The following is a 12,492-nucleotide window of genomic DNA, read 5'->3' as shown; positions in this document are numbered from 1 at the left end:
CTAATGTATTTTATTAACAGAGAATTCATTGTTTGGTCTCACAGATCTTTGCCGTTCTCTTTGTAGCCTAGGATATAAATGAAAGACAATCTCATCAGTTTTAAGAATAAAAATGACCAGGAACCTTGCTCAGAATACTGTTAACTCATCTAGCTGATAATCAATGATTTATGATTATATGATACTGAGACTGTATTCCACTCCCACCACCCCATTACCTCCAATTCCAGCTTTAGATATAACAGATTCAGATCCCAAATATACAGTATACAAGTCATTCCAAAAGTTCCTATAACTTAAAACTAAGACTTGTATAAATTCTGTATATATTTGGGGTGAACAAGGAAACAGAAGATGATTTCAAACTTCAGGATACAGTCCAAACTCCTTAATGTGAAATTCAAAGTCATCATAATCTGAATTAAATCTATTCAGCCTTTTCTCCCATTACTCCCATAGAAAATCTCCCCTATACCAGGCAAGTCAAGTCTACAGGCCTTTATTAAGCACCAACTATGTACTAGGAACATCTAGGTGGGGCAAGAAAGTCAGGAATTCATCTTCTTGGGTTCAAATCTCTTTTCAGACAGTTGTGTGACCCTAGGCATGTCATTTAACCCTGTTTTGCCATTGTAAAATGAGCTGCAAAGGAAATGGCAAACCACTTCAGAATTTCTGCCAAGAAAACCCCAGTTACAATAAAAAAGAATCAGGTACAATTGAAAAAAAAAAAAAAAGACTGAATAATAATGTGTCAGGAATGCTGATAAGTGTTGGAGATTTTTAAAAATGGGGAAAAACCCAGTTTTCTGCTCTTAAGAATGCCACCATCTAATAGGAGGGGAAATGTGCAAAAAAAAAAAAAACTAGGTTCAAATAAACCTATATCCTTATATATAGGATAAATTGGAAGTCATTTCAAAGGGAAGGTACTAAAATTAAGAATGACAGAAAAAGTATCTATTGAGTATGAGGAAATTTATCTGAGACTGAAAGGAAGCTGAGGGGCAAAGATGAGAGAGAGAATTTCACATATGGGTGCATAGAATTGGAAGATAGAGCAGACAGAGAAAGAGAAAGACCTATTTATTGCCCCCTAAATGTTTCTTGCCCATTCCCACTTTTGGTATTTGTTTCTGCCATTCCCCCTGTTCAGAATTCCCCTCCTCCATCATCTCTACCTAACTCTTCCTTATCTTTCAAGGCAAGTTCAAACATATCTTCTTTGGGAAGGTTTTTTCTTCTTTTTATGCTCCCCAGGCCATAATAATAACAGCTAGTATTTATATATCTATTAAAAGATTTGCAAGCTATTCTATATGTTATTTAAGTTCTATATGCTATGACTATTGTTGACTTAGTCATTGTTTTATTCACCAAAAATGTGTTGGTACATACCATACACAACAAAATGTTGTAGAGGAAAACAAAAAAAAAAATTTCCTTGACCTCAAGAAGTTTATTGTCTAGTAGAGAAGAACTCATAATTTATGTTGTGAAATATTTTTTAGAAGTGCACCTTTTACATGAAATTCTATAATATCAGGCACTCCTCATCTTGGGCATGTGCATTGGTTTTCCTTTTTTTTTTTTTTTAATTTGAATGTAGGGTCTTGCATTTTAGTTTGTTATGTTTTGTTATACTAATCTTGTTAAATATTTTATGCACTTTTATGTTTCTTTTTTTGTTATTACTTATGTACATAGTATATCTTCCTATTAGGTAATTAATCATGCAAAAGTAGGATGGGGGGGTCTTCTTTTATGTAACCCCCAGATCTTAGCAAAGTGATCTGCACAAGTTTGAATTAAATAAATTAGATTGAAACAAATTTTCCAGGCAAATTGTAAATTTCTTGAGAACAGAAACCATATTTTATTTCTTTTTATCCCTAATGTGTCAAGCAAAATACATAATGGATGTATCAATCAGTTTACTGATTGATTGCTAGCAATGAGAAGGCATTCCTTGATCTAGTTTTAGAAGGAGTTTTAGGGATCACTTAATCCAACCCTCTAATTTTATATAAGAAAATTAAGATCCTTGTTCAAAGTCCCATTGATCATACATTTCAAAATTGATTTGAGATGTACTAGTCCAACAGAGACAGCTAGATGATTCAATGGATAGAGCATTGTGCCTGGAGTCAGAAAGACCTGAATTTAAATCCAACTTCAGACACTTATTAACTGTGTGAACCTGGACAAGTCAGTTAACCTCTATTTGCCTTAATCCGTAGGAGAAGAAATTGCTAGACCACTCCTATATCTTTACCAAGAAAATCCCAACGACAATACTGACATGCCATAATTCACAGAGTCAAACATGACTGAACAACAATCCAATACCTTAATTTTATAGATGAGGAAATTAAATGAAGTGAAGGGGTTTAGCCAATGTCACACAAATAGTAAGTGCCAGAGTTGGTATTTAAGTCCAAGTCCCCTGATGTCAAATTCAACCCTTTTTGCTGTGCCAGGATAGCATCATCTAGTAAATTTTTCCCACAAAGGCCCCATTAAAATATAGAAGAGTGTTTTTGATCATTGGCAGTTTTCTATTGGGCTGTCAGGTTAATGAAAGAAACCTGATAAAATTCTGGCCAGGAAACCTGATCGTTCTCTGAAGGGTTTACAAGTTGTTTGGCATTTCTAATCTACTCAGATACTGTCCAGGGAATATTCAGTATCTCATGTAATACAGGTTGTGAATTATTCTATAGGGACTCTTAACAAGACCCTTCTCTAATTTAGCCACAACTACTTTCAACCTCAGCCAGGGTCTCCAGGGCAGCCCCCCTTTCCTCCTCTTACACTGAAACATAGGAAAAAATTTCACTCTTCCCCCTGGGGAGGAATAGAATTAACAATAATGAATGAAGAAGGGAAATAACCCATGTTTACTAACACCATTGCTCTACTTTGACACAGATCTCACTGTGCAGGTTGCAATGTTATACTTCTCCACGTTATAACTTGTGGGCAAAATGCGTTATCTTGGATTACATTTATCCCATCTTTTAAGCCAAGTGGCTCCTGGATGCCTAAAAAGGAAAGATGCCGATTTCTTAAATTACACCTCTATAGTTATATGCTACTTCCTTCCTCTTAGTTGCTTGGAAAATTAGGCGTCAGATTATAGGTTCCTAACCCTATAGATTTCCAAACATCGTCTGAGTTTTAGCTCTTCAAAAAGATTTGGTGTAATCCCTCCTAGATGCACTAATAGAATAAATACCATTTTCTCCGAGTACCTAAAGAAGGGAGAAAATAAGTTTTAAGGAACTCAAAGATCTTCTTAACTGCTAGGATTGGGGGCGGGAAGTAGGGGGAACTACACAGTTTGGTTTCCAGAAAGTGACATCCCCTTTGCAATACCAGGTACACCGTAGAGGTTTCCCCCTGCCCCCGGCTCTGGGTGTGGGGAGAAATGAATGCCAGGAGCCTCAACTAAACAAAGGCAGGACTGGGAAATTGGGTGTGCAGTGTGTACGCCTAGTGCAATTCCTACTTCTTTTCCCACTCTGAGACCTTTTTCCTAATTCGCCCAGAGAATAATTGCTGCGGGAGGGGCGTGGGGTAGAGACGATGGCTGCCCACAAGACGAGTTGATCGGATAGGACTTCATCCTCTTTCGCTCTCAAGCTCTCCCCGGGGCCGGAGCCAGGGAAGTCCAAGATCCTTTCTCTCGGGTCCCTTCTCCCTTGGCTCGGGAGAGCGCAGGTTTGGAAATAGACACACAAACCAAAGCCCCACCGCCTTCGCTCCTCCGGGCCCCATATATAGTCATATCCACCGTCAAATGGCAGGCGGCAGCGAATAGGCGAGCAGCCACTGAGAGCGGAGAGGGGAGGGAGCAGGGGAAGGAGCAGGGGAAGGGATCAGGAGGAGGGAGGGGAAGGGAAAGGGGGAAGGGAAAAAAAAACTTTTCCAAAAAAGTATTGGCTGTCTTGAGGAATGCGGTCGCCCCCTTGGGAAAGTACATATCTGAGAGCAGCTGGCGGCTCAGCGCTCCCACTCCGGCTTGGCTGCCTGTCCCAGCACAGACCTGCCTCCTCCTCCTCGTCCTCCTCCTCCTCCTCCTTGAGCCCCAGCCCCCTTGGTGCTGCCGCACCTCCTCCTCCTCGGCTGCTCCCTAGCTCCAGCTCAGTCCCCGGCTCCAGCTCCTTCAGTGCGCTGTCCCTGCCCCAGGCCCTTACCACACCGCCACCATGGATGCCATCAAGAAGAAGATGCAGATGCTGAAGCTGGACAAGGAGAATGCCTTGGACCGGGCTGAGCAAGCGGAGGCCGATAAGAAGGCGGCGGAGGACCGCAGCAAGCAGGTCTGCAGTTATCCTTCGTTCTCCCTCCTCCCCATCATCGCTTCCTCCCCTTCACCCCAGCCCTGGTGACTTCGGTGGCAGCTGCCTCAGCCCACTTACTCGGGGACCCGAGTCCTACTGACCCCTCCACTTCATCCCTGTCACCCCTCTAGTCTCTCAGGGAGTCATCCCGGGACAGTTAGACTTCGCATGGCGAAACAAAAAGCGAGCCCGGCACATTTGAGTGTGAACTTCTTAGTTTCCTTCCCTACTACCTCCATCTCTCGCGGTCATGGAAGAACAGTCCAAGTGCTGAAGGAAACTGATGTTCAGACTTGGAAACACCTTTGCATTTTAAACTGAGGCACCGGGGATGGTATAACAGATTAACAACCCGAGAGAGACGGACTACACTCTTAAAAGTTCTACTGAACTTGAAGGTGTAATTATTAAGCTAAGATGAAGTAGTTGGATTTTAGTACGTTTTCTTTTCGTAATGCCTTGGTTTATTTTGGTTTTAAAATTTTTATTTGGTTTATTTATTTTGAACCCCAGCAGTGGGTGGGTGGGTTGTTTTCAACAGAGAAAAGCGAGATAGAATGGCAAAGACAGACTAATAGGGAGAAGGGAGTATTGAGACTACGAAAGGATTCTCTAGCCCTTTGAGTAGAAAAGGAAGTAATCCCAGCCCGAAAATGTGACTCCTACAGGTTACCGCTGTAACCCGGGAGAGAATAGAAAATAACAGAAAACTGTACCTCCCCACAGTTTGTCCTGTCCACACACACACACACACACACACACACACCGCGTGCATCCCATCCTTCTAACCTCAGAATACTCAACCTCCCAACCCACCCCCAGTCTCGGGCAATGGCACATCAGCCTAGGAGCTGAAGCCAACTCTGTCGCCTGTGTGTGTGTCTGTGTATCTCTACATTCCCAACCTCCTCAACCGCGCTCCCCGCTCCCGGCGTCCCCAGCTCGAGGAAGACATTTCGGCTAAAGAGAAGCTGCTGCGCGTGGCGGAGGATGAGCGGGACCGGGTGCTGGAGGAGCTGCATAAGGCGGAGGACAGCCTCCTCACGGCAGATGAAACAGCCGCCAAGGTACCGGAGGCCGGGCACCTAGCGCAAAAGTATCTAACTTTCTCTCTCTCTTTCTCTCTCCCCTTCCCTGTCCCTCTCCTTCTCTTTCTGTCTTTGGCCTTCCTCTGTTTCTGTGCACCCACATCCCTCCCGTGCGCGATCACGCTGCCTGCTGCACTCCCTCCCCTCCGTCCCACGACCCTCCCCCCCTCCCCCACCGCCCATCTCCCAGCTGGAGGACGAGCTGGTCTCCCTGCAAAAGAAGCTGAAGGGCACTGAAGATGAGCTGGACAAGTATTCTGAGGCCCTCAAAGACGCCCAAGAGAAATTGGAGCTGGCGGAGAAAAAGGCGACAGATGTAAGTGTCACACACATACCACTACCAACCCCAGCTGCCCTCTCCTTCTCTCAGAGCTCTAGGTCACATCTCTGTTCCCAACTGTCCAGCATCCCCATGGTGCCACTGGGTGTGGGGAGAAAGGAAAACACTTTACCTACTCTTGGCCGGGTATCTACACACCCACCTCACCACTGGCATAGCTCACTGGATGCTGCCTCCTACTTGCTGGTGCACATGTTCATTTTATTTCATCATTCTTATCTCTCTCTATTTCTGTCTTTGGGGGGGTAAGGGGAAAAATGAGTGGAAAACAGTACAGCTTAAGGCTGCTTCTGAGACATACAGTCCTACTGGTGGAAATTATAATAGTTTACATATTCAGACTTTGTATACAGAAGATTGTGCTTTCCTGGACGGTCTCCTTTTATTTTGAGGGTCTAGGACACAGATCTTTAAAATGTAGGACTGGGAACGCCTAAAACCAGTGCTTTACTTTAAAAAGAGGAAATGACTGCAACTTTTGATTAGGAAGTTTGCTTCTAGACTTTCCAAGGCAGAGACACTTGATGCCAGTGATCCAGCCTGAGAAAGCTATAGCCCTCTACCCAAGGAGCAGCTAGGAAGATGATACTTGCTTGAGTCTGCAGTCTGTAGGAGTTAGATCCAGAAAGTAAGCTGGAAGTTATATATAGCTCAGTACTTTATATGGTATAGTGTGTGTGATCTGCACCCCTGCTCCCTCCTTAACCCATCCCTCCAGCCCCACCTGTCAGCCTTCTGACAAACATCCCATAGTTTTATGTGTGTAATGAACAGTTAACATCTCAGAGCTTAGACTAGTTTGCATTCAGATCCCTCTAACATTACTGTACATTACAATTCCACATAAGCGATGCTTCCTCTTTCTTGTGAAATCAAGTCCAAGCATTGGACTTCCAAAAGATTGATTTTCCTTTCAATTAGTTCATTCCCAAGATAGATGCCTATCTTGTTGTTGGAAAGTAGTTTTTAGGATGTGGATTAATTAAGAAAATATTTACAATGTTAATAATAATTTCCTGTATTTATGATTGAGGAAAATTGCTTTTCTAAGTTGACTGTTTGACTAGAAAAGCAGATTTTTGTATGCCAGAGAACAGAAATATAAGATGATCCATCATGGCAAAGCAGAATTTTAGACTGCTTTAAAATGAAAAGCCTATTTTTTTGTTTGTTTGTTTTAATTTCAGGGCTTTGCTTTTTCAAATGGGAAATCCTTGAACAAAGGCAAAATTCTCAACTATAAAAATTTCAATTCTTGGGAGTCAAGGAGGTTGACTGGCCCAGCTGGATCATAGGAATTAAGCTTTATACTATCCAGTTTTAGAAAGCAAACCTGAAAAAATATGTGTCTGTGACTGTATGAATGTAATATGGATCAGATGTCTTTCTCTGTATATGGCTAAAGGGATGGAGGCATGTCTACCCCCAGATTCTCCAGCAGGACGTTTATTTAACTTGTTCAAAAGAGCCGCTGATAGATGAAGGGGAGATATTCCTTATAAGGAAAAGAATGTGGAGTATTTGGAAACAGCTCAGCTAGAGTGAAGGCAGGAGAGAGGGAGAAAAATGCTACTTGAGTTCTTAAGAGGAAAAAAAGATAATTGTTGTAACTGCTGTGTGCTGACTGCCATGCCCCTTTATTAAAAAGCCTCATTTAAAGGAGCTGTGGAATGAGGTGGGGCAGGAGTTGAGCAGATGAAATTTGAAGTCAGCTGGGGAGTGGAGGAAGGGGACAAAAGGGGAAAAGACACACGGATGGCTCTTGAGACTCAATTCATTTTCTCCCAGAAGAAACTGTTTGCTGCTAAAGTGTATTAATTTATATCCCTTAATCTTTTAGTATTATTTTTAAACTAAACAAGGAGGTGGGGGATTAAAATATTTTGTCAAGAAATGATAGAATGTGGGAACTGGAAGGGACCTTGAAAAGTTACCCAATTGAACACCTCAACCCTCTTCTCTCCCCCTCTCCCCCCCCCCCCCCCCCCCCCCCCGCCGCCAATTTTATAGATGAGATTGAAGCCCATATAATATTTTAACATTTGCAATTAGATATATATTATCTCAATTTTTCCATTCAACTACCCTATGAGGAAGGTGCCATTATTCTGATTTATAGATTGGTATACAAGGGTTGAGAGAGTGATTTTTTAAATGTTAACTGAGTTAATTATGGTAGTGTTAAATTTAAAGTGATTTACTCACTAGAAAAAATCATCTTAAGACTCAGAGGAAGGAGACAAATGTCCTTAGAGAAATAAATTAACTATTTAAGTGACATACAGCACTTATAAATCTTCAAAGGATTCCTTTTCTTCTACTCTGTATTACCTAGACTCCTCTTCCACTCCCCAATCCCAAAAAGAATTCACAATGAAGGAGGTCAGAGTACTCTGTGTGAGTTTAGGGGAGGAGCTAGAGTCTTCACAAATAGAGTTGATGAATGGTATAGAACAAAGTGAGAAATGAGGCCTACATGGTGTGAAATTCCCCAACCCTGTTTCCTTTGTCAGGCCTGCAGAATCTCCAGAAGCTTTGCTGAAAATGATTTAGGAAAGCAGTATAATTATGTCTTCTCACTTCCATCATCCTATGCTCCACTCCACTCATTTTGTTGTTGGTTTTTTTATTGGTAGATTTCCACGCCCATCCCCAAGTTTTCTTTTCCTTTCACACTGCCCTTCTCCCAAAATATCTTTTAAAGAACTTCCTAGCAAGAAAGCTTAAGAATTAAATATGTCTCTCTCCTCTCCCCCCAAATAGTGGTATGTCTTTCACCTTCCATATGGGAAGCTGTAATGTATTATTGTTTAAGCTGGAATGTATTCACCACTTTAAACCCTTTTTTCCTGTCACATATCTAGTGCTGTTCATCTTAGAGATAGGTTAGGATTGGAACTGGATGGATGATTTCATTGAATGAGGGAATTATGCTAATGAAGAACAATGCTTTCTCTCCAATGTATATTTTTTTCCCTGAGGCAGCTGGGGTTAAGTGACTTGCCCAGGATCACACAGCCTCTGTCTGAGATCAAATTTGAATTCGGGTCCCTCTGACTAGAGGGCTGCTGCTCTATCCACTACATCCAGCTAGCTGCCCCACCAATGTATAGTTTTAAAGAATTGTTTGTCAGAGAAAAGACTCAGTAGTTCCTGCTGACTCAAAATAGCTCTCTATTCATTAGGCTCTTATTAGATGACTGACTCTCCTTCCTCTTTTTTTGAAGACTTGAACCAGGATCTCAGATCTAGTGTTTTTGTTTTTAAAGTAGTTTTTCAGTATAGTGGGGAAAGAAGTCCAGGAAGTTTTCCCCTTAGCACCTTAAAGGCTTCCACCTTTAACACTGTGACTATTATTTGCTCCTGGACAAACACTTGTTGGCAAATGCCCCAAATTTAAGGTCTGTCAAGTCTTGGAGTTCACAAGACATGAAATCAAGTGCTGCTCCGACCCTTACTGTTAGCTGCATGTCCATCTCCCTGAGCCTCAGTTTCCTCCCCTGTAAAATGAAAGAGGTTGAACTAGATGACCAGTAAAGTCTCTTTCAATTCTAAATTCATAATCCTCTGAATTTATCAAGGTAGGTGAAGTTACCAAATGCCGAGTAGACCTGCGGGAGGGATCGGAAGGGGGAAAGGGACTCTAGACCTGATTTGGCCTGTATCCCTCTCCTTTTTTAGGAGGAAATCTCTTCACCTAATTTCCTGATTAAACATTTCATTTTTATCCCCAAGAGGGAATGCTCTAGCTTCTCCATCCTCTCCGAGGATGCGCTTAAAAGTGGCTCTTCTACGCGTGACCACGAGGGGGAGCCCCAGCTCTTCCCAACCAGGTCCCGTTATCCTTTCCCCCCACCCCCTCCCACCAGCCTAGGCGGGGGTGGGGAGGAAAGGTTGGGCTGCTGCAAAGCTTAATTACTGGAGGGAGGGGGGAAAGGTGTGTTTTGGGGAGGGGAGACGAACCCCTCCCTCCAAACACCGACCTCGGTAGCCACTGAGCGCCCTCCAGCTAAGCTGGGCAGTCCCAGGTACCCTTTCCCATCCAACCTCAGCATTTAAAAAGCCCCTCGGCGGGCTCTGCGGCGGCCGGGAAAGACCAGCGCTGTATTCCAGCGCTTCGCGCCCTCCGGGGACTCGGCCCCTGGCTCCAGGCTCCGTCCGCCTCCCCAGCCCCGCATCCTGCTGCGCTCCGCGCACCCGCCTGCGGTTGGTTTGTTCTACGAGCCGCGGCCACTCAGCCTAGCCCGGAGAGGCGGGGGGGACTTCCGGGGCTGAGCCAGGGGGAGGAGAGGGAGAAGGAGACCGAGAGGGAGAAGGGAAGGCGGCGGCGCAGGCCAGTGCAAAGCGGAGCCCGGGGAGGAACCGCGGGAGCAGCCGCGCCCGTGCCCGGAGGCTTGCGGCCAGCCCTTCCAGGATCCTCCCGAGGCAGCCTCTGCCTCGTTCTCTTCCTCCTCCTCCTCCTCCCTCCGCGTTGCGGGTAACGATGGCGGGTATGAGCTCTTTGGAGGCGGTGAGAAGGAAGATCAGGAGCTTGCAGGAGCAGGCTGACTCTGCCGAGGAGCGAGCGGGGAGCCTGCAGCGGGAACTGGACCAGGAGAGGAAACTGAGGGAAACTGTAAGGGAGCTTGTCATGTCCTTTACCCTCCCCTGCCCCCAACCTCGTGTCCGCTCTCCTGCTGCTGCTGTCCCCAGGTGCGGCCCTTCGCCGCTGCCTGCACTGGCTTCTGCTGCCCTCTTTCTTCCTGGGTGATTTCTGGGACCCCCTCCCCCCACCTGTTCCTGTCCCCTTCTGTACCCATGTTGCTTATCCGGACGTACTTTGCTGTCAGGAGCAGTGTAAGAAAGGCCTAAAAGGAGGGAGCCGTAACCTCCCCCCCCCCTTTTCTCTTCGCCCATTATTCCTCCAGTCTTGACGGAGGAAAAGGGAAAAAAAAAAAAACAATCTCTTACAGGGGAGGCAAAAGAGGGGGTTCAGAATATTCTGGGAAGAATTCTTCCAGGGAGCTATCCAATTTTTTCAAAGGTAGTATTCATTTTTACCCCAGATGAGGACCTTTCTGAGCCCAATCCTCCCCTAGAGCAATCTTATGTCCTTATTGGGGGAGGGGAGAAGGCAGCAGGTATCCTTTTGGGCAGAGGTATAGAGAAGAACGCAACAGGCCTTTGGTCTTTAAGAGGATGACTGATATTATAAAGGCCTAGTGATGCTAAACCTGTCATCCCTATTGACCCAGAAATTATTGGACTATAATTCTGGATGGGGTTTGATTAAAGATGTGCAGCACCCAGTGTTTAGTGGGGAAATTACCATATGCAGTCCTTCTTATGCCTCCCTTGTGCCCCTTTCTTTCCTCCTCCTCCCACCCCCATGAAGTCTTCTTATACAGATATCCCATTGTTACCGAGCCTTGATGTATTGGGTAACTTTAGATGAGTGCCAACATTTATTAGGTGCATTTACCCCACCACCACCCACTTAAATGTAATACCAGGCTTCATTCCTTTCTCCTAAGGCAAACATCTCCAGCAAATATGAATAGGATTTCTTAGAGGCACTTAAGGTTGATTGCATTTTGTTGGTTCTGTGTGTTTTGTGGATCAGGGAAATTTTAAGTACTTTAGAAATGATTTCGATGAAAGTGAATGTGACATCCAGCTGTGTTGTACGGGTAAGGACTAGTCTGTATCAAGTTCCTTTTAAATAACTGACTATAAACAGAAATTTGTGTGGACTAAGTTAGCAAAAAAGTCAAGCTTCAGGACTTTGTTGCATTAAAAAGTTGATAATGGGGAAAATCCTAAAAGAATTTACTTAGGCTTCTCAAAAGAAAAATAAATCTTCTAACGGAGGTTACCCTGATTTCTCAAAATACATGCCCCTGAAGACTAAACTCTATCTGGTAGATACTGCCAAGCTAGAAAAGCTTTAAATACAAACCTGGCATTCATAGGAAGACTAGGCTACTTGAATTTAAGAAGGATCATTGGCTGGTTGAATGCCCACCAGGTGATATTTTTTTTTGGTTATAGCAACTCATGAAATGGTCTTCTAAAGTATGGAACAAACACCCACACTAATGAAATGGAGCATCTGTTGAAGTATTGATGTAAGGGAAATCAGACAGGTGGTCTTTTTTCTTCATTAGGTTAAAAAGTTATGACAACATGGATTTTTCAGGTAACTAAATAGTAAATTTCCATCCTTTACTGAATCTAGCAGTCACCCAAGACCTTGCCACAAGGTAGTCCTTTTCTTATTGGAGCACTGCAGCTTTAAACTTATAGTACTTGGCACTCCAGGATTCCTTTCTTTCCTTTGTCTCATATCAGGTATCCTTGTGCAAAAAGAACTATTAGTTTTGCCAATAAATTTGTCTTTAAAGATCGTACTTAAATCTTCAAAAAAAAAAAAAAAAAAACCTCCATTCAGAGAGAAAATTGAATAAATTAAAAACACAGATTGGCATTTGGGGGTAGAAGTCCAAGCTTCTGCAAACATTACCAGTTGATGATGAAACCCCTTCCACACTAAAAAGGGAATTTACAATACCATAAGGGAGGTTTCTATGATTACTCCCTTAGCATAGTGATGCTTTTGCATGCCAGTGGAGAAAGTAGTATATTTTTTTGAAATATTATATGTCATCTTAGTCTATATTTTCCCCAAGTTTTGTGCATTTTATTCATGATGACTGCCCTGTTTATAAGTACCACTACA

General features: G+C 43.6%; 1 protein-coding gene across 19 annotated transcripts in view; it reads left to right on the top strand.

Annotated features, from left to right (window-relative positions):
• The first annotated feature begins 3,937 nt into the window (after positions 1-3,937).
• Positions 3,938-12,492, top strand: part of TPM1 (tropomyosin 1) — a 30,814-nt gene continuing 22,259 nt past the window's right edge. For 3 of the 19 annotated variants that reach the window (XM_003755618.3, XM_031955433.1, XM_023497740.2), the window contains exons 1-2: positions 3,938-4,325; positions 5,625-5,750. In XM_003755618.3, the coding sequence (XP_003755666.1) occupies positions 4,212-4,325; positions 5,625-5,750 (240 nt within the window). In that variant the 5' untranslated portion in view covers positions 3,938-4,211. Of the gene's footprint in view, positions 4,326-5,287; positions 5,414-5,624; positions 5,751-10,026; positions 10,390-12,492 lie in introns of those variants that run through there. The other 16 variants (XM_003755619.3, XM_023497733.2, XM_023497728.2 and 13 more) reach the window with 14 other exon arrangements.

Source organism: Sarcophilus harrisii, chromosome 2 (genome assembly GCF_902635505.1).
Source record: "Sarcophilus harrisii chromosome 2, mSarHar1.11, whole genome shotgun sequence".
NCBI lineage: Eukaryota > Metazoa > Chordata > Mammalia > Dasyuromorphia > Dasyuridae > Sarcophilus > Sarcophilus harrisii.
Note: the sequence above shows the minus strand (reverse complement) of the source record. Positions and strands in the feature narration are given on the sequence as shown.